We start from the raw sequence: 23,263 nt of genomic DNA, 5'->3' as shown, positions 1-23,263 counted from the left end.
CTCCTGAGCACTGGGTGCTTTCCTTGTATCACCTTGCTGCTCCTTGGTGGTTTTTGTTGCATTTGATACATTCCTCATTTCCCCAAACATTTCCTCTAAATTTACTGCTAATTGTACTCATTTATCAATTATATCCTTGCATGAACACATTGTAAATTCATAATCTTCTGCAGAACATGTAGTACGAGAAAAATGCTGCTAGGGATTGTTTTTGTGCAGGAACTGATACCCTTGGACCATTACGCAAGGGTGCTTAAGTCGGATCTAGGCAGAACTCAGTGTCCCAGCACAGGGAAAGAGAAGGAATACATCATATCTTAGTAGATATGGACCATTTATTCTCTCTACCTGTCATGCAAGGCAGCCCAGCAAGTTCACTTGCTGGATTGCGTTGCATGACCTTTTGATAAGTCTGCCCCCAATAGTATAACAAACAACTCCGGATCTTGATTAAAATATTCAAGGAACAACCATTTCCGTGTTTTAGAGACACTCATGCCTTACTATGCAGCCAAAATACCCATGACCCTAGGAAAGTCTGTATGCACAAATTGGATCCTGCTCCCTCCCGATCCCGTTCTTCCCCTTCCATTCTCCTGCAGTCTCCACCAGAAGCTCCTTGAGCCTTGGTCTGTAGAGCTGTTAACCCAGTGGAAATCAACAAAAGGTGCAATGCCTGCTTCTTTGCAGTAAAGGTGATGATAGAGGACTGCAGAAACAACTTTTCTTTCAAAGTAGTCTTGCAATATGATGAGTCGTGCACAACCCATATTTGTTCTTAATCTGATGTGACAGGCTCTGAGCAGTGATCCTCATTGACAACAATCTCCATGCCCTGGTCTGGTAGTCACATCACAATATCAGAGATGGCAGCTCTGTGGATCAGCATTGAATCCTCTCCTTCGGCCTGAGCTGTGCTCACAGTGTTCTTGCCAAGGTCCTGACAGTGGTAATAGGCTTTCTGCACCTTGCAGAGTTCAAATGTGTCCTTCCCTGGATGATTACATTTTCAGGACGGAATCTTCATAAGAGGTTTTAGAGTTTTCAACCTAGTGATAAGCTTTTTTAATTGGGGATCTGGGTGAACAAGAATAAATCCACTTTGACTACCTCTCAGAGTGTGCCATTCAGTAACACTATTCTGCAAATGAAGCAGAATCAAATTGTCCGTTCTCCAGTATATATACCTCGTATTATGAATGCTGTTTGCAAAAGCATTCCTCTACCAACGCTTGATAGCTTCATTGGGATTTGGAATAATGGCGCCAGTGTTCAAGTAGGCTGCTTAACCAGGTTCTGGACTGCAGCAAGAAGGATCATCATTTATTGCCAGTCACCAGTCATCACTGCAATTCCCCAATCATGTAATGTCTGGTATGGCCTGTGGTGTCTATAGAAAATTCAAGTTAAAGTTCCTTTTCTGATGGATACTCCTGACCACCAAATCTTCACCTCATGAATACTCATCACAGAGTCATAGAAGATGCTGCATTGCAGGCAAGACTTCACACTCTACAAAGCAGACCCAGGACACCTCTCTTGAGTTTTATTTATCTATTGCTTCAGTTTTACAACCTTGACAGTGTATAGTTAAAGCCATGTCACCCGGTGAATTGTCAGGCTTCAAACTGTATTGTACTTGTTTAAACATATATCAATCTTGGGTCCTCATGTCATCTCTGGTGCCTAGGCCTCATAGACAACTCCAGATCCTGTGATAAGAGTTGCTTCTTGCACTCTAAAACTATGACGGAAAAGAAAGACCAATTCTTAATGGCTCAGGCCTGCAAAAAAAAATGGGCTTGCTCCGAATCCTCCACAGATAAGTAATCTAAAAGAGAACATTCCAAAAAAAGAAGGTCTCCTTCAAAAACATTACAAGCAGAAGTCCTCCTGTCACAGGTGTAGCTCTAGTTCATGAGACCTATCCTAAGGTGGATGGTGCTGTTCCTCACTCCAGCCCTTACGCTGTCTTCAGAGCCAATGCCTGTCTTGGAGAAACTTGCTTTCAGTGGGGCACCAGTAATTTGATGGAGAAGATGTCTTGTGAATCTACTTCCGCTAGACCCGGCAGGCCCTTGATTAGCTTTAATATGCTTGAGCAATATAAAATATCATGGGTTCCTCTGGATCTACATTTGGGGAGAAACCATAGAAGAATTCAATTCTTTAGAAATAAAAAAAAAGGCCGGCAAGGTGTCAAAGGACAAAGAATTTTACAAAGGAAATGGCCTATCCCTATCTTAGAGAGCACTACTATACAACTTTCACTAATCAGAATAGACAGAACACCTGGGGGAGATTCAGGAGAAACCAACCCATCACCTTCTCCGAATCCTCAGGTGGCTCAAGTGATTCATACGCACAAGCAGGCCCCAGCCGTTCTGACAACCACCCTGGTCAGCCTTTTTTAGACCGAGGAGGCAAAGCGAAAAAGAGAACTTGGTACCAACACCCAGGAGAGAGACAAACCAGGAGCAAACACTATCAGTGGGGCCCACAACCATACTAGACCCCACCACTAGCAATATGGAGACCATCCCAATCTTCAATTTGTCCAAGCATGTATTGTCCTTTTTCACTCTGAAAGCAGAACTTTTTCAGTTTTTTAGAAAAATACGCTTAAGACTTTTCTTCAAAGACAGAGAACACACCACACAAGAATCAGTGACAGGTTTAAAACTACCTTCAACTTTCTACCCCACTAATGGCATGATGCCACATGAGCTGCTCACATTTGAGAAAATAATTCTCAATAGCGTAGATGCTCTCAAACACACCAGACAATTTACGCCATACATTACACTACAAGAGCGATTAGCCCTCAACACCTTGAAAAATGACAAATCCATTATTCTGAAGCCGGCTGACAAAGGGGGTGGGATTGTTATTCAAGAACGCAAAGACTACGACACAGAGATAAACAAACAAATAAATGAAGAAAAGCATTACAAAAAGCTTAACCACAATCCATTAGCAAAGATTAGAAGTGAGATATTGACTGAAGGCCTTGAAGATGTTTTTTTAACCAAGAAAGCATTTGAATTCCTCAACGCAGGCAATCCCAGGACCCCAGTACTCTATACCCTCCTCAAAGTACACAAAAGCATCACGAATCCACCAGGCAGACCCATCCTGTCAGGGTGTGGTTCCATCCTGGAACCCCATGGCAGGTATATAGATTTTTTCATTAAGGAGTTTGTTCCCATCCAAGGGAGTTACGTCAGACGCCATGCACATAATCAACCTGGTGGATGGCTTACCCTACAATTTAAACACCAAATGGCTAGCCACACTAGACATATCGTCCTTGTACACGGATATCCCTCAGAATGAGAGTATCTGTGTCATAGAGCAGTTATTAGAAACCAGACAAGACCCCTGCATGTACCCACTGCCTTCATAATCTCATTACTACGAGTAGCGCTGCAAACCAACTATTTTGTGTCAAGAGGCCAATATTACCAACAATGCTCCAGTACCAGTATGGGAGCAGTTTTCGCACCCAATCTAGCGAACATTTACATGGATCACATAGAACGTACATATGCCCTTACCAATACGAATCACCAATGCTCCTGCATCAAATGTTGGCATAGATATATAGACGACATCTTCCTAATCTGGAGCGGGAATGTGAAGGACTTCTATGATTTCGTAGTGTATCTCAAAAACATCCAGACACATCTAACTTTTACTGCCACCTTACACAAATCCACCATACCATTTTTAGACCTCAACATCCAACACGCAGAGGGAAAACTATACACTTCACTCCACAGGAAACCGACTAAAAGAAACACGCTACTGGCCTACAAAAGCCATCACCCTCGGGCACTCAGAGATGGCTTACCCTTTGGGCAGTTCTTGAGAGTGCGCAGGAACTGTTCTCACAAGGAGGACTATATGCGGGAGGCAGAAATCCTCAAAGCAAAACTAGTATCCAGAGGCTACCCCAACAGAATTGTTAAAAAATCTATAAAACGGGTCTGGTACTGTCCAAGGGAGGAACTCCTCACTACTAGAACTAAAGCACCACTCAACAGAATAGTTTGTGTCACCACCTTTGGGGTACATACCAACAAAAGTCGCAATCTTATCACCAAGAATTGGAACATAATCAGAAGCATTGACCCTGCAATGGAGGTCCCCATGTTTGCCTACAAGCGAGGCAAAAAACATAAAAGACCATCTTGTTAGATCATCCACTGAAATAACGAAAAGGAAGAGTAATACTCTTGAATCTACATGGGGTCTACCAGATGTGAAAGACCATCACAAATGGGGCAATTGTGTAGTGTGCCCCATCACTGATTATACCAACTCCTTTAGACACTACAATTGTACCTACAACCTTGAGTTCTTCTCAAATTGCAATACACGTAACGTTGTGTATTGCATCTGGTGTCCTTGCGGACTACCATACATTGGGCAAACTCAACAACCTGTCAAGGCCCGCATAGGGCAACATCGCAGTCTCATTCGACGATTGGTTGCGGTTGCCCCGTTGGTCTCACATTTCAATGAAAAACATCATACAGCAGATGAGATCAGGTGGCAGGTGATTGACATTGCGAGAGTTCCTGAGAGAGGGGGTGACATAACACAAATCTTACAAAGATGTGAGTGTCTCTGGATAGACAGAATTGACTCTATTAACAAAGGACTCAACTCGGCTGAGGAGTGGCGTGGATTTGTCACCACACTGAATCTCTAGCATCCATGACCACCACACGACATCATATGTCCCACCGCATTGCCTTATGATGTGTGAAATCTGCTTATTGAGCATGTATAAACACCATACTGCTCTCCCCTGTGCCGCACACTTTCCACCATACAATGTCCCATTACATTACCCAATAATGTGTGTATTCTTCTTACTGAGCATAAACACCACACTGCTCCCCTGTGTCGCACACTGTCTACCATACTATGCAGGTCTGTTGTCCTTGTGATTGGATACTTTGTTAGCATTTTTCATCAGGCACTGTGAACATCGCATATTGCCGATTATATGTACATTTGTTATATTACTTGTTATATTACTGTAACCCTTGATAGAGGCGCACTCCGCCACCTCTTTTAATCTGTATACAAACAAAGTATAGCAACCAAGTATAGACGCTCCGTGTGCGCTCTCATGTAAAAAATGTAATAGACCTCTGTTCATCACATGTATATATTGCACGCCTCCATTATTCCTTGCCTGCTCATCGCTCCCATAGCTCACACCACATCCTTTTGCCAACCACTTCTACTTCAAATCTATCTCTCTTTCTTCCTATTCTGTGACACACGGCTGTGTCGGTTTTCTCTTCCTAATATGGACACCGATAACCGGATCACTCCGAGTCGTGGCAATCCTATGGATGCCTGTGCATGGTTCCGGTACTGCTCCTCACGGGACTACTTAAGCTCATGTGCACGTCGGGCGTGACACCGACTGCCAGCAGACAGACGCGTGCAGGCTGCTGCGAGCACGCATCCTTCGTGCTCCGTAGAACTCTAAACTGAGGTAAGAGACAGGCCCCGAATTGAAGATACAAACACATTAGAGACACAAGAACCTCCATGGTCGCTGATGGTTGGATTCCTTTTACTTTCAGGAATCTTCCTTGCAAAGTGGACAACCGGCCACATCCTGGCCCGCTTAATCTTCATGTATCCCCACCAAGTGATCTCACCCTGGTAAGCCGTCCAATACCCAGATTAATTCCCCTAGTTGCGAGTCATCGTGTCAGTCTTTCAACACTTTCTTATACATCCCTTCTTTCTTCAGAGTTCCGCCAATTCATCCTAACCTACCACCACTTCTTCCTACATCGTGATCGTTGGCTCACACCCTCAACAGGGGTAAGTGTCCCCCATGATCGCTACATATATTGTCGCTTTTTTTAATAAATACCCACTATTCTCTAACTTTGCACTCTTCTTTCCATGTACTCCACTAGAACCTGGCTGGGTCTCCCTGTGAGTATCTTTCTTCTTTTCACTTCACTCACGGTTGGCACTAATCACCAGAGCTAGGCGATCTGCAATTCAGGTAACTCTGACTTTGTCCAACATGATCCATATTGACTGGGTTGGCATCAGGTCCTATACCTTACACCACTTTTTGCTCTTTTCTCAGATGACCCCACTATCACAGGTCATGATTAGACCCCACATTCTGAGAGGGTCGAAACGCCATCGGCACTATTGATGAAAGTGAACCAGTCACACAGCACTTATTATTATATACAGCTGCTGTACGTTGTGCAAAAATTTCCGATGTGGTCGCTTTCAATTAGACAAAAATTGTGAAACCTTGTAAATACCGTCACATTATGTCACTCAACTGTTAGGTTTACATTACACTTGGGACACCTTGCACAATTGAATTTTTCTGTACAAAACTTTCTATACTGTGTGAATAATACATATTTATGTGTTAAAAAACCATTGGTGTTTCTGGTCCTCTCTCTTTGACATCATTATAACCCTCGGATCATGATTGCGTATTCAATAGAATTGTATACAAATTACTATTCCACAGGAACCATTGTTTTCTTGTTATAGTCACTTACCCTGGTTCCGCAGTGAGTAGGGTTCCCTCGTTTTTTCCCGTTCTGTCTTGGAGAAACGGCAGCAGGAGTTTCCAGCAATCGATCCACAACAGGCTTTTTCTCTTCATGCTGAGATCTTCAGCTTCAACTTCCTTCTGTACCCAGAGAGATTTTGTATTTTACAATCACTTATGGAGCTGCCCCAATGTTGCTTTCCCACTAGCATGTTTGTTGCTGGTGCTGTGCTCATCGCCACCTTGCACTAAAGCACAGTCTGTCTTTACTCCTGCACTGTAGAAAGTGATGGCCTCTTTTACAGATGACCCTTGAGCGAGCCTTGTCACATTTTTCAATGATTCGACCAGTTTGATGTAATCTTTGGCTCAAATACTGATTCCACACAGATGTTCACAATTATGCCTGACACAGAAGATGAGGATAGTGAGGTAAAGAATCTTCTTCCTCCATATTTACAGATGATGAACTTTTTTTTTTTTAGTTTAATAATTTTTATTGACGTTTTAGAGAAAAGAACATTAGTAATAACAGCAATGCAATATCAATATTAAATAAAAACCAGTAGAAATACAAACTAGTAAAGTCATTTAAAGAATTAAAATGAGTAATACCAGTCATTAATATATACTTATTATGCTTTATAACTTTGAAAAGTGAAAGGGAGGTAAGAAAAAGAGGAAAAAGAAAGAAATGAGAAAAAAGGAAAGAGAAAGAGAAAAAAATAGTGTGTATAGTAACTAAGATATAGATGTAAGTAGAAAGATAAAAAGTGAAAGGTAGCCACAGTAAATCAGATTTAATTTTCTGAGACAACGAGAATGAAGAAACAGTAGCGATTCTATGCTCATCACATAAAAATGCCACCATGTTGATATAGATAATTTAGCGGTGTCTTTCCAACAAGAGAGAATCACTTTAAAAGCAAAAGCAATAAAAAGATCAAATAACGTAGGTTTAGGAGAAATAATGTCAAAATCTGCTAAAGCAGTTCAGAGGAAAACATTTTGCGTTGATAATGGAATACTACATTTGGAACACTGGAACAATGGAACACTACGACTCAGTTAAGTCTCTAGGCATCACCCATGACAAGAACTTATCCTTGGAGGTCCACATCAAAAACTCTGCAAAAAGTGCTCTTTTCTCTCTAAAACACCTCAAGAAATTGAAACCTTTTCTTCCCCATGATGACATCAAGGCTGTAGTCCAATCCCTAGTTCTCTCTAAAATCGACTACGGGAACGCCATCCTAACAGGGACTCCAAAAGCTCACCTAGCCCCTCTAAAGGCAGTGTTGAACATGACCGCTCGACTCGTATCTGGAGCAAAAAGATTTGATCACATCACTCCAGCTCTCAACTCCCTCAACTGGCTTTCCATGGAAGGGATGTGTATTTACAAACTGGCCTGCATCACACCCAAAACCCTTCACTCTCCGAACCCTAACTACCTGAACAACAAACTGGGAAGAGCAGGTCAATCCAGATCGCTGAGAAGCTCCAACTCACTCCTTCTTATTCCTCCGAAACTGAAAAAGAAAACCACACAATACCGATCGTTCTCTGGCAACGCTCCCAGGATGTGGAATGCTCTCCCTATAGTCCTCAGATGCAACCCCTCCTTCTCCTGTTTCAAAAGGGACCTGAAAATCCTTCTCCTTAACAAATACTTTCCTGACCAACGTCAACTAACCTAGACTTTAATATCCGAGTTTACTCCTCTCTCTTGACATTCAAGTATAGTTGGCTACCGGACTGTGTTAACCACCTTATCTTCCATGCTGTATTTTTTTTATCCCTGGTTTTGCTTCCTTACTGCCTACTATGTAATGCAATTTCCGTATGTTTTTCTTTACATTATGTATGTAAAGCGCTCTGATACCTACGGGTCAAGCTAGCGCTATATAAAACTTTTAAAATAAAAAAATTAATAAAACATTGAAATATTTCTAAACATTTTGCCCAAATAGATTCCCAGAATTTCAACACATTAGAAAAATAATATAAAAAGTGAATTAAAGTCCCTGTGAGGGAAGAACAAGACCAGCATAAAGGAGAGGAGGTGGGAGAGAACTTGGATATACATTCAGGAGTAATGAGAGCTCTGTGATATATAAAGAATAAAGATTGTGTAATACGAGCTGCCTTGGATGTTTTAAATAATTTAAGCCAAAATTTATCCTAAGCAGGGGTAGGAAGTGAATTGGATAAATCAACTTCCCACATTAGTTCAATAGGTGTTTTGATCTTTCTGAGATGGGAGATAATAACATCTTATAGGGAAATGCAGCCTTGGGTATAGAGTCTTGTGAGATGTGTAACGGTGTAAGGGGAGTGAGTGGTAGAATGGCTGAGGGAAAGTTATTAGTTGTTAAGTAAGACTGCAAAGAAGACAATATTAAAATATATTCATTAAAAAACAAACTTGGTAAATTATAATCTAATTGCAATTGGGAAAAGGGAATAACAGAGTTATGTTAGACACGCTGATAAATAAATATAATACCCTTCTCCTTCCAGTGTTTATAATTGAATGACTTGTGCCGAAATGTAGGAAATTTGTTATACCAAATAGAGGGGGCTAAGAAACATTGACATGGGCAAAAACATGTAAAAAAATACATTGTGTAACAATTTTGGGGAGTATTTCAGTATAGGATTATTTGATATAAAGGTGTATTGGACATATAAATTATATTTTCAAACGAGAAATCCTTTAATAAAGAGCGTCCAAATACAATCCATCATGGTATGGAAGTATCACCAAATTCATGGATTAGAGTAAAAATTTGTCTAATTAAAAATGCAGAGTGATATAATTTAAAATCAGGAAAACGGACAACACCCTGGTTCTTGGTTCGTTAGAGTTTAGTAAAAGCAATACAAGAGTGTTTATTATTCTATAGAAATTTGGTGCATAGTGAATTAATTTGAGAGAAATAAGAAAAGGGAATCTTAAAAGGTAACAAAGACAATGTATAAAGGACATTTGGAACAATCCTCATCATCTTAATAGTATCCAAAGTTCCCCACCACGATAAGTGGAGAGAAGACCAAGAGGAAAGTACATTTTTGAGTGTGATTGTTAAGGCATTAAACGTACAACTAATTGTGTTGAAAACAGAAGAGGAAAACCAAATTCCAAGATATTTTATTTTGGTAGGGCACCAAGTAAAATTAGTATTAGCAAACATATATTGGTAACATAAAAAATGTAAGGGTACTATTTCAGTTTTGGAGAAGTTTAGTTTATATCCAGAAATGTTAGAGTATAAATGAATTTCGTGTAAAAAGGAAGATACAGAGGAGAGGGGATTGGACATATAAATCAAAATATCATCAGCATAAGCGGACCGTTTAGTTTCAGTGGAATTATGTATAAAACCTGAGATGAGTGGGTTAACTCGGATGCGTTTGAGGAAAGGTTCAAAACATAAAACAAATAGCAGAGGGGAAAGAGGATAACCCTGCCGAGTACCTCTATGTAACTGAAAATATTGGGAAAAATGATTATTAACAAAAATACTAGAACGTGGAGCAGAGTATAACAATTTTACAAATGAAATTAGGGCGAAAACCATACCATTGAAGAGTAGTAAACATAAATTGCCAGTTAATACGATCAAAGGCCTTTTCAGAATCAAGAGACAATGCAGCTGGAGGAGAGAGATGGTTTTTACCAGAAGCAATAACATTGGAAAACATTCTAGCATTATCAGTAGCCAGTCTGCCCAGATTGATCGGTGATGACCAATAAAGGAACAATAGTCTCAAGACGAGACGCAAAGATTTTGGCAAAGATTTTGCAATCATAATTAATCAATGAAATAGGACGATGATTTTTACAAAGGTAGTACAATAACTGGTAATATTCTTGAAAAGTGGTAGAACTATTACATCAGAATATACAATTTTGTTGGTACGTTCATTTAGAATGAAACCAGTATTTTTACATTCAGATTTGATTTTACCCGCCTTGTTTTGACCTTCGTGATATTTAGATCTAACTTTAAGGATAATATTACAGGCATCAACGGTGGCACGTTTATCAAGAGCAGACCTGACTTTGATTAATTCATGTAGCACAGGTGAGGATTTAGAGGAAAAGTAAGTATGCTCTAGTGTTGTAATAAAGTGGTATATTTGCCGTGGTTGGTTTTTTCCTCTTTGCTGCGTATGTTATAGTGAAGGGACAAAAAGAGGCCTGGAAGGCATCCCAAGTGTTAGGAACAGATGTGTCCATAGGTTGATTGATTTTTACAAAACTCATTAATAAAGGTAGTAGCTTCAGATAAAAAAGTCTTTTTGGAATGGAGAAAGTTATTAAATTTCCATCGACCAGTTTTAGAATTGTTCAGAGATAAGTCAAATCAGGAAAAAACAGGAGCATGGTCAGAAATAAAAATAGAGCCAATCTCTGACGATTGGATGGAGGGAAGTAGAGGTTTACTAACCATAATTTAATCAATTCTGGGACGAGTATAGTGAACATTGGAGAAAAATGTGAATTCAAAAGAATCAGGATTACAAATTTTCCAAAAACCCAATAATGGACAAGTGGTAATGGCAGATTGAAATGCTTTGTGAGATTTATCAGGATTAAATTTACATTTAGACTGTGTCAGTAAATGGATCTAACCACTGATTGAAATCTCCTGCAACAATAATGTTAGGATTGTCAAGAGAGGTTAATAAAATGTTGATGCTGTTCCCGAAATCTGGGTCCGGTTTAACAGGACCATAAATATTAACTAAAAAGATTTCCCTGTTACGAATGATAACCTTAGCTATTACACACCGTCCATCACTATGACATTGAGTTGACAACATTTGAACATGCAACGATTTATGAAAAAGAATAGCAACACTACCTTTACGATTAATCGCAGAAGAATATATTACTTAGCCTACCCATTATTGTTTCAATTTAAGAGATTCTACATTGAGTTTCCTGCAGAAAAGAAACATGTGCGCTTAATCTGGACAAGTGAGAGAGTACCTTTTGTCTTTTGACAGGATGTCCCAGACCATGAACATTCCACTAGACATTACACATATTTAGGGAGTGGGATGAGAGATACAGGAATACAGATAATACGCTGCATGGACACTGATAAAAACAGAAAGACACAATTTATTCAATAAATATGTAACATATACATAATGTAAACAGAAAAAAAGAACATTCATAAAACAGTACAAAAAAAGAGAGTAAAAACAACTACTAGAAGATGAAGAAAGAGTGATAGTAGGATAAAGAGATAGATCAAGGAAAGAAATCCAGATCTAAGATGAAGAGTAAAAGAGATACGCATGGGACGCAACAGCATCAAGAGCAAGAAGAGTGGCAGAGAGAGAGAAACTAAGATATGAAGGAGGTAACAGCCATTTAGAAATATTATAGAGAGAGGTAGAAAGAATTATTAGAAGATTGTAAGAATAACAAGAATTAGTTAGAATAAGTTAGGAGCGCTGAAAAGTCGTATCTGGAGAAAAGATTTTAATTTGACAGGATCATCAAAGGAGCATGTAACGCCCTCATGAGTAATTCTACATAAACAAGGATGCACAAAATTCCATTTTGGATATATAATTGACTCATTATGGGTCGAAGAGCAAGAAATTCTTTCTTTCTGGCATTGAGAGAGATCTTGAGAGATATAAATGACGTGACTAGACCATAAAAGACAATGTTTCACTTTTGCTGCCTTCAGCACACACGAGGTCTGTAAATTTAAAAAATAACATTATAAATCATCTGGGTCTGGTGGATTGAGGTTGGAAATGACCAAGAAGATGCGCACTTTGAATATTCAATGGAGGAACATGTTGAAGATCCAATAACTCAGTCAGGAAGTTCTTCAAGAAGATAAGAAGGCCCAGGCCTTTTTTTTCCTAAATTATTTGGTAGACCATATAGTTGCAGGTTATTACGCCTATTTCGATTTTCAAGATCTTCAGTATGCAATTTGAGCCTCTTGCTTCAAGATAGCAATCTTGGTATTAGCATCATATAAATCACTTATACGTTGCACAATGTCAAACAATTTTGCTTGATGACGGTCTGAGGCTGCCCATATGCTGTGTGAACAAAACTTAGAAGCATGCAGACATGAAGGAAAAATATGTATAAGCTTTGAGCCCAATACCCAGAACGAAGAAAGCATTCACAAATACTTAAAAAGTCAGCATGAGAAAAAGGTAGCAGTGTTTATATATAAAATGCTATGAGACTACAGCAAACATTTATTAAAATGGCATTTATAAAGGAAAAGAGCTATTTAAGTAATGAAAATGCCATTATAAGCTAAAATAGTTCTGAAAAAAAGGATAAGGAGGAAAAAAAAGAAAGAAAAAAAAAACGTTGCCAGGCGTTTACGTGTTGAAATGCCGGTTCTCCTCAGTAGGGGGCCATTAGGACACTAGCAGCAGGAGTATGTAATGGCGGCCGCTCGCGCCTGAGAAGGCAAACTCACTGCTGCAGCTCCGGGTCGGGAAAACCTTCAGAAATGGTCAGAGCAGCTAAACATGCCTCTCTGACCGTCGAGGACATTGTGGGAGCGAGCGGAGCCCTAAAACAGAACAGAAAGGCTGCAAACAAAGGAAAGAGCTCCATGCTCAAGCGGAGCTCAGCTTAACGCTGCCATCTTCTTCAGCGGGCAGAATACGCCCCCAGATGATGACTTTTAAAATGCTAGTGGGCTGAACACCTCTCCTGAGCTCAGTTGACCTACCCCTCTAAAATTCTCTCTAAGACGTTTTCCTTGTTTGTGCAGTTGTTTCACACAAATTTGTCAAAGTGCCCTACCGCTTCATTCTGTTAAGAGTATGAGGTTAACTTGTTGACTGAGATTCTGCAGCTTGCTTGGTCTTCCTAGGAGATTATCCTTTAAAGAGAACTCTTATGTTTCAGACCTTCTTGAGACAAGGCCCTTTATGCTCCTCCAGTGAATCACAGTGGCAGGGCACTATAGGCCGAGATCAGGGGACCTAAAGTTCATCTCTGCTCACTCCTCATCTGAGAACTTGGGAGCTGCAGCCTTCATTGTCCAAGCAGAACTCCAATGCATTTCGTTCCACTTTGCAGATGGGGGTCCAATCGCATTGATTATGGGGTGAAATTGTTACCTCCTAGAAAAGTCTGTCCCAGCTCACCTCTAACGCAATATGCAGCCTGGTGTGCTGATGCTACCCACTTTAAGAGATGTATCAGTTACTAATAAGTCGTCTCCTGCTTATGGGAATCCTTCATGCAACTGGTCAAAGATGGCCAGAACATGTCAAACACGTTTTGTATGTGCCATTCAGTCTCTATTTGAAAATATTCCTGGATATGTTCAACCAATTTCTCCGGTGATGTTCAAGCAAAGCCAAGAGACATGCTTTGCGAGGTTTCCATGCTTTTCAGAGACAAGGCTGACTTGGTGCTGGAGCTCTTCAAGAAAACTCGTGCCACAGTGCACTATCTGGGATTGACTTCCATGACATGCCTCTTTCATCAGCAAAACCTGCAGTTCTGTAGTTTTTGGAAGACCACCTTTGTCAGCAGAGGCAGCCATCAGTATGTGTGTATGTGGTATTTGTATAGCGCAAACTTAGGCAAAAAGGCAGTGGAGCACTGTATACTGTCAAAGGCAAGCAAGCAGTCAATGAGTAAAGGGATAGGTTGCTGGATTCTGGGAGCAGAAGTATACTGTTACTACATTGTGATGAAGTGTTCCTTAAAGAGGTGTGTCTTAAACTCTTTCCTTAATTGGAGTGGCATTTGGGCAGCCTTGATGGATTCAGGGATGCTGTTCCAGATCCTGGTGTAGAACCCTCCCAAACTCTTCAACAATTGCAGTCGTTTTTCACGTGGTCAGGTGGCTTCAGAGGCTCCATGAGCACAAAAGTTCCTCCTCACTTGCCTCTGCTTCAAAACCACTTTAGTTTGTCCTGAAGCGAGCACAATTTTTAGGTGGGGGAGGCCACCTTTCTCATTTTGTGGTGAATTAGTGGGTCTTTATTTCAGACTATTGGGTCATTCAGATTGTGGAGGCTGATCACACGCAGCTGATTTAGAAAGCTCCTCCACACATCATCCATCTGTTGTACCACTTCAATAGATCACGCACCAAGCCTTTTGAACAAAATGCTGTCCCTCCTGGGTACCGGAGTCAGAGTTGGTTCCTGACACAAAAAGGCCAGGGATGCTAATGTTTTTTCAGCAGGACAACAGCTTCTGACCATTCTCAACCTTTATTTCTTGAAATCTTTTCATCGCAAGAAAAAGTGCAAGATGCTCTCTCTTGATCCTGTATTGCTGCCCTTAGAGTCTGAGGTTTGAATGATGTCACCCGATCTACATGACATGTATTTTCATATAGTGACTCTACAGTCACAAAGGAATTGTTTGCAGTTTCTGGTGGGTTTCACTATTTGGTTTTGCTGCATTCTTTCAACCTTACATCAGCCGCTTGGTTAGTTATGAAGGTCATGTGGCAGGTGAAAGTCACCTGCACATGCCCTGGACATTTATTCTGGTACTTTGACGACTGATTGTTGATGGAATACCTAGAACTGGTGTTGGCTCACCTCCTGAGTGTATCCTTGATTTTCAACCTTGTGTGTCCGCCTCCAGCCCACTAAGTAATTGCTATTTATTGGGGAGGTTTAGAAACAATAACTTTGTGAGCATTCTCCCAAGCAGCAAAGAGTATGGGTTCTTTAGCATGTGATCCCAATGTTTTAGATATCAGTTCAGCTTCTTGTTCTAATAGTACTTTTCTGGGCATTGTGACAGCCTGCATTCTGCTTGTCCTACCTGTGCAGTGACACATGCATGCTCTTCAGTAGTTTTCTCAGGCCTGCAGATTTCTATCCGACAGAACACTTCTATGGAAGTGTTCCGGGACCTGCTGCAGTGGCTGGTGCAGGACCATATGAACTTTTCTATATTTTACCTGCAGTTTGGTTGGAAATGGAATTTGGACTATATAGTGATTTGAAATCTCATCTCCTGCAGAGTGGAGGTACCCTTAAAGCCTGCTTGAAGTACAGGTAATTTGATAGACCCTCAAGGAATTCCTGCCCTTAATTTATGGCTGAGTTTTTCAGGTCGTCACCGACAACATGCATATTGCAATTGATGTTGGTTCAGTTTCCCTACCTACTCCAAATCGTTTCCATTTCTGGGGTTTCTGGGAGACGCATCTCAAATGAGCTTAGATTTCTGCTAGAGTATACATTTCCTTCCATTCCCCTGACTTCTCATGCTCCTAGAAGCTAAGGCAGGTCCGGGAGCAAGTGATCCTGATTGAACCAGATTAGGCAAGGTGGGCTTGGTGCATGGAGCTGCGCCACCTCAGTGTTTGCCCTTCTTTTCTGTTCAGGAAGTACCACTTATCACAGTTGGGAGGCCCAGTGCTCCACCTGCATATTTCCAGCCTCCACCTATGTAGTTGGTATGTGGAGCAATTTGATTGCCTTTGATCTTCCCTTGGAGGTGGATGGTCAGGACCACTTAGCCAAAATGTCTCTTCAATGGGAAATCAATCAAAAACGTTGCACCCATTCTCCGCGATTGTGAATGTGTTCTAGGAGCAGAAAAACCCCTCTTGAGGAAATGCCAAGACTAATTCAATCCAAAAACTAACACAGTATGCTACTCAGCGTTCTGGAAGATCACATTGCAGAAATTAAAAAGTTCCAGGCTTCCTATAAGCCCTTCAGAATAGTAGAGGAGCAAAAATCGTTGTGATGGCCGCAACCTCAAAGTCATCACGAGGGTACAAAGCAACTGACGTACGCAAATAAAAACCATTAGCAGCTGCAGAATAGTCTGCCAGAAAAGCTCTTCAATCACACAATACCAGACTAAGGATAAACAGTTTATGATGGTGCAGCCATTCCATCCTTTTATACCTTTCCCCTGCTCTCTCACACCAGGCAGTTACCTCACGTTGGGACTGGGACCAAATCCGCTAATCTGTGAATCACAATGAAATAACAAAAAACATGGGCCACGGTAAGAAAAGATTGGAGTGATGCCAGTCAGAACTATGAGAAAACTCTTTGATGTTTAGGTGGATGGTCTTTCTGTCCACCGTTGTCAATTTTTGTTCCTCTCTTATTCTCGAAATACGGGATTCCTGAGCACGTAGTTCCCCGACACTCCCTTCCTGTCTAACCACATTCTGATCTTCAGACGCTCTAACCAAGGGATTTAAATGTTTCTATCCAAAGGTCTAGATTACATATTGGCTAGTAAACTAAACATACTTTTTCCACATTGTTCCTCCTCCAAATCTGATTATTCTTGTTGTTGGTCAAGCTTTATGATATGGTGTACTAAAAATGTTAATCTGTTTAAGGTGAGTTTGTTGGATGTTTTAGGGTGAACTTTCTTTGACTCAGCAAGATTTTGCCCAGGGCAGATGAACTAGGTTACCTGTTTGCATGATACCTCTTTTCATTGATTGCCAGTTCAGCCTTCGCTGTTTGAGTGATCTATTGTGAGGCAGTTTTTGAAGGCACTGTCACATGCTTCCTCTACCTCCTTTCACAATGGGATTTGTATTTCTTTCTCACCTTTTTGATGGGAGTGCTATTTGAGTCCATACACAACTGCTGTCTTAGGCTTCTTACTTTGAAGATGGTCTTCCTTTTTTGCTGCCACGCCCATTCCATGGGTGAGGAAGCAGCATGCCTTTTTGGCCCATCCTCCATTTACCTTCTTATTTCCAGACGAGTTACTGTTTGGATGCGGGCTTTCTTCCTGTCTAATATGGTATACCTATACATGTTCCAAGACGTTTTAGTCTAGTCCTCTCGTCAGGCCCATCTCCGTTGGGGTACTGCTTGGGTATTCATTAATGAGGAAAGGTATTTACAGCCAAAAGTATACTTTCAGATGGACAAGTTTGTTATCTTCAGTGACAATCATTTTTGTGAATATTCTATCTACCCAGATTCTTCACCTCCAACCCACCGTTCCATTCTTAGGAGTGGTCCTACACATGTTTGGTAATAGGGCCCCATGTAAGTCTTCTGTTGTTTGCACTGCATTCTTTCATCAATTCACCATTGTCGGACTCATCTTGCCTCTGAGGGTCGTAATAAAACGGTGGAAGTTGATGTGAGGATGCAGGGTGGCTTGGAAGGCGGAACCTAACCTTATATGGCTCCACGATGTCCTGTCAAGACATGGTTCCGGAGCTAGGCAATGCCTTCTGTTAGGGTTGGAGATCTATTGCATATAATTTCAGTGTCAGTCTGGTGCCTGCAGAGGATATATGAGATGTGGAATGTGTGGGTAGGTAGCATATCCCCATTGAAAAATCGTTACCAAAGGATATGTTTTTTGTCATCTGTTTTAGATGTTAGACCCCTTCGTGTATGTTTAGGAGGACAGGTCTAGTTGAGTAAATGGAGTCATTTTAGATTATCTAACCAATGGGCAAAAGTCGACAGTTGAATCACATTTTGTGTAACGTTATCTATTTAATGGATGAGTGTAGGAGAGTGGCATCGACTGCATAGTTGCCCCCAACTTTTTGCTGATGTTTTGACTGTTTTCTGACTCTAGCCAGGCTGTGGCCCTGCTATCCAGGACCCCAGCCTATCTGCTTCCTCTCTAAACTGATGTGAGTACCCTAGGTACCTACCAATTGGATACTGAGGACACCCTATCAGCCCCTTGTAGATGGTACCCTAGGTACCCAGGGCATGGGTCCCTCAGAGGCCTACCAGGGGCTGCAGCACTTATTGTGCCACCCCTGGGACAGCCATACAAACTGACACCACCAGACCACTACTGTAGTCTGGGTAAGGTGGTGCTTGCACCCCTTACAGGGATATAGGTATCCTGTATCCCACTTAATACAACACATATATCCTCATAGGTCACCCCTAAGGCAGGCCTTGCTAATCCTACACGACAGGGTGCTGAGATATGTGTGAGGGGGAACCCCTACCTGAGTAGGGCCCCTCTGCAACCTTCGTAAAATTATTGCTGGGTTGTTTGTAGTGCAGCCATACCATATACTCTTAACCGTATTACAAGTAATCACGATAGCGTGATAACTTCAGAGTGGCTGCACAGAACCATGTTGTGTTTGGTGTCAAACATGTAGGAATCATACCCCCAATCCAACCATGGGAGTGAGGGCATGATTCCCCCCTGCTAGAGGGGCGATATGGTAAAAGCGGCAGATTTTAGACACCAATTTAAAAGTGCACACGTAGTACAAAATGGATGCTACCCGCCACCCACACGACTCTGGCTGCCTGTTGCTGGGCAGAACTCCAGCCACGGCAGCTGGACAATAGGGATCTTGTTGCAGGGAGGTGCTCCCACCTCCCCAGACAGACTATGTGGGTTGGAACTGGGTGGGTGCACCATAGGATGTCTTTCAGACTTGCACGTAGGCTTCTCCAGTGCCTACTTCGCATTACACCACCTCAAACCGGTTCAGGGGCATACTGTCCCCTGCCCAAGCGGGAAAACACACAAAGGGGAGAGGGTGAAGCCAACCTTTCCCGCCTGAACTCTCATTGGTGGGCTCCGATCTAGACACTCCCCTAATCCTTGGATAAAGGTGAATACAGGGTCCCCAGAGCCTCAGATTAATCTTGGACTTCACAGACGTGAACCTTCGACTTGCTGCCGCACAGCTGAATGAAGAAATCTCCCTTGGGGTAAAGGAGTTACCCCCCCTGCTTGGCAGGCAGCTGAAACACTGCAAGTGACCTGGTTGGAACTCCGCTGCTCCTACGGACATCGAAGACTTCTGCCTACCCTGAGGTGGGTTTCCAAGCATCCCAGAGGCCAGTGAGTGTGCACAGCAAAGCTCAGCACCGTGGACACCGTGGGTGCCGAGATCCCCAATACCCCAGGACACCGGACACCTCTTGCATAGCACACGACCCCGACCAGTGGGGAAGTTGTGCTTTGGCCCATTATTGAGCCAACCTCTCAGCATCATCTGTGCCAAAGATCGACGCCCTAGCCCGCTCCGGCGATCCGTGAGCGCATCTTTACGCACGCCAAATTGCTGCCTCCCGCGGTCCCTTGTCTCTCGACTGGTGGGCCCTAGCGGAGGTCAATCTTTACTTTAAAGGGCTTCCCTGGTTGCTCCAGGCCTGCTCTACAGTCTCCTCGCTGGAGACCTTGCTCAGACCTCGTGGGTCTGCACCGTAGCTGTTTTGTGATCCTTGCGTGGATTGCGGTTGCCAAGGCTTAGTGGATCCAATCCGGACACTAACACCGCAGCGGCCTTCATCCTTCGTGGGACAGTCACCCTCCAGAAGCTGGCCTTTCTTGAAGCCTCCTAGACCCCGTGGCTGACGATCCAAGCTACCCATCTTCCGCCTGGAAGCACCCGACATTGAAGGCCTCTTTCTCCTGAGCCCCCTGGTCACTGTGCCGTGACCCAGACTCTGTCCCCTCTGCTTTCAGGTCTTTACCTTCAAGATCTACATCTTCAATCTGCACGACATCGACGACGCTTCACGCCAGCAGCAGTTCTTCACCTTTTTCCATTGAAAACGAGATCGTGACCAGACATCGAAAACGACCTATGCACCCGGCTTTCCTGGGGCAGGTAACAGTGGTACCTCTGTACTGTCGTGGGTGTGGGCCCTCCAAGAGCTTAACTCTAAGCTGCTGAACTTGAACTCCTGCTAGAAATGTTTTAATTCTTGCAATTTCCAACCGTGACATTCTCCATAGGGTTTAATAGAGATCACGACAGTAGTTTATACCACTGCACGCGTGTCCCGTGGGCCCCCTTCCTCACTACCTTGGGTGGTTTCTTAAGGGGCCAGCGACCCTAAGTGCCCTAGGCACTGTCTGTAGAATTGTCGTGGTTCTTATACCACTTTTTTAATATATGGTTTGGTCCCCCCCTGGGGCCCTATGATTCCAGTGCTATTTATTGTAACTATCAATGCTTGTTTGAATTGTATCTTTACCTCCAGTTTCATAAAGAGACTAGTGGGATTATTCTTAGAATAAATACATATTTTATATATATACCCTTGTGGACTACTCTTTCATTTGGTTATTCAAGAGGTTATCTATGGTAAAACAATAAGCTTAACACTCCTTCAAGACTTAGCCTGAAGCCTGCTCTCCACAGCTACCACTAGGATAGCTTTCTTTAAAGGTTGTCTTTTAACCTATCACCTTAAGAGTCGAATTGGACTGGTGCAAGGTGTCCCCTATAACTAGTGGACAGCATATGCCAGGCCAACTTCTCACAATGAGGCAAATCGTTTTCTCCATTGGGCACCCGTATTTGCACTGTAAAGCACTGATGTGGTGGGCTGTAGCTTTGATCTCACAGCAAGTGCTTGGATATTTCACGTAGAATTTATTTTAGTAATGCATTTGTAAAACTGAACCTAACATTACCCAAACTTTCTTGAAGAGTGGTAGACCTGTTTGTCATGGTTGCTTGCTGGATGCAATGCACTTGCTAAATAACTGTAAAGCCCTAATGGTAGCCTCTCTTGATTTGTGTATTGAGGCATAGCGTAAGCTTTTGTGAAGGTCGGTGGCAATATCTAGTGCAGAGAATATGAGGTCTAATTATAAAGCATTTTGCTATGCCGATGTATGGGCACTGGCATGGCTAATTCTTTATACTGCTTCATCCATCCATTTTTTATGTCACTCGTGACAGGTAGTTGATAGCATTACTATCTTGACCGACTATGGTGTCAATTGCCGGAGTCGTCAGAAGAGTATACAAAGAGTCGCCTGCATCTTTATATACTTTTGTTACTAGTTCAACAGACGTTGAGGTCCTCTCGATTTACCCATAAAAAAGTGGATTTAACTGCACCTCCTAAGGGTGCACAGTGTAATCTGCAGTGTTTACATGTTTAAATAAATTATTATGAAATGCAAACAAGATAATGTAATATTTAAACCTTGATATAACATTCTCCTTTTTATTCAGGCAGACACATGATCACAGTCCACTATAGTGGCTGAGGGGTCAATAGTACTCTTGAGACTCCCCAGGTCTGGGTCTGTGAATACAGATGGTATATCACGTACAGGAGTTGAAGGAAGCTAGGAGGCCGAGATCTGGAAAGCTGGAAATAGGTCAGGTAGGAGAAGAGCCTTCGACTGGGGCAACACTGTCTGAAGCAGTATTGTTATTGAAGCTTCCTACCAACTCTAAGAAAGCGTATCGACTCCGAATGAGTTGAGGATCTCCTGGCAGGCCTTCTAATGGGAGACGCATGGGGCAACGGGGAGAGGAAAAGAATCCATGAGCCAATAAAGTGAGCCATGACATTGGTGAGCAATTACTTTTAACTGCAGATTCTTGGAGTGGATGTTTACAATGTACATGACTTCACCTGAAGGTATAGGGAACCTTTAGGTAGCAGGTAGCATGAGCTTTATAATGCAGATACGAGTATTTAACTGGAGACAGTCAACTTTCCATGAATGCTAATGCTGTTTTTCATTTGTTTACCTGCAGGGTTTCCTTGTGAGTTGGTTCCCCTTTTCGACCCTACACTGTCACCCAGGAACCTGGTGCTGGTGGCTGCCAAGCCAAAGAAGGAATCAACATAATCTACGTATTATATCACGCGATACTCCAGAGACAATAGAAATACAAATTAAAATGAAGGCTGTGGCGTGTTTCATACACTCACTTTCATGAACTTATTTTTTAATTTAAAATCCTGGTTTACAGCCTTATCGACATGAGCGTGTGGGGAGGTGCTACCACGTGAATCTAAATGCCTAAACTAATCTGTTCTGAAAAATCAGCTCTGAGAGGATTTAAGTTTCATTTACCAAAGCAGTGTTACAAATTAGTCAGTGGTTTTCCAGATCAGTTGGTGTTTGACCCTGACCTCATTCTCCCATGCTACTGTTGTACTGATGAATCAAATGCAAAGTGTCCTTTGAGAATTGAATATTTCTCGAGACATAGTCTGTATTTTGCAAACCAGAGGATTTTCGACCGCAAAAATGCTTGTTATATCAGGCAATTAAATATGGATAAATCATTTGCTCTGAAGACATTAACTCCAGAATATCAGTTTATCTCTGAGGCTGATGTGAACAGATCTAACATCTCCACTTTTTTACCATAATAATTGCTTGTAGAAATGGAACAATATTGCTCAATAATGCTGTGCATTTCTGTAATGAACTACGTTGGCTTATTTACTTTAATAGTAACATTAAAACATTTCCGTCATGACAATGGTCTGTTTTCAGCTGTTAAAAGGAGTGTGTTGTTGGGTGCACAAAGAAAGCTATTCACGAAAGCAAATTCCACTGCTTGACCATCTCTGCTGCTCTAACATCACCTAGACTTGGAAAACTGTTAAAACCTTCCCCTCTGCTGATACGATTTTTAGTCTGTATTACCCCAGCCAATTTAGTCATTCGCAGGGTTCTTAGCATCAATATACTTCAAAGAGCGAAAAATCTCTTTGCAATTAATAAATTAATGTTGTTTCACTGAATCAAGATTGATGATTTTATATCTCACAAAGTGCACTTACAAATGCTTCAAATCACTCAGTGTGATATCTTGGTAAAATATAGACATAGCGATGGAAATGTGAGTGTCCCGGAAGGTGGGGTTGTTGGGTGGCCCACACAATTTATTGGAACCCCAGAAACTCAAATGTAGTTTCTCACCCTAAATGAACACTACTTACTGCCCATATAAGTGGCAC

At 41.9% G+C, this 23,263-nt stretch overlaps 1 protein-coding gene across 2 annotated transcripts in view; it reads left to right on the top strand.

The window, feature by feature from the left end:
• Positions 1–23,044, top strand: part of METTL25B (methyltransferase like 25B) — a 380,958-nt gene extending 357,914 nt beyond the window's left edge. Inside the window, exon 10 of one of the 2 annotated variants that reach the window (XM_085637915.1) lies at positions 22,045–23,044. In XM_085637915.1, coding sequence (XP_085494041.1) covers positions 22,045–22,139 — 95 coding nt within the window. In that variant the 3' untranslated portion in view covers positions 22,140–23,044. The remainder of the gene's footprint in view (positions 1–22,044) is intronic. The other variant, XM_085637916.1, reaches the window with a different exon arrangement.
• Positions 23,045–23,263: the final 219 nt, after the last annotated feature.

Source organism: Triturus cristatus, chromosome 12, assembly GCF_964204655.1.
Source record: "Triturus cristatus chromosome 12, aTriCri1.1, whole genome shotgun sequence".
Taxonomy (NCBI): Eukaryota; Metazoa; Chordata; class Amphibia; order Caudata; family Salamandridae; genus Triturus; species Triturus cristatus.
Note: the sequence above shows the minus strand (reverse complement) of the source record. Positions and strands in the feature narration are given on the sequence as shown.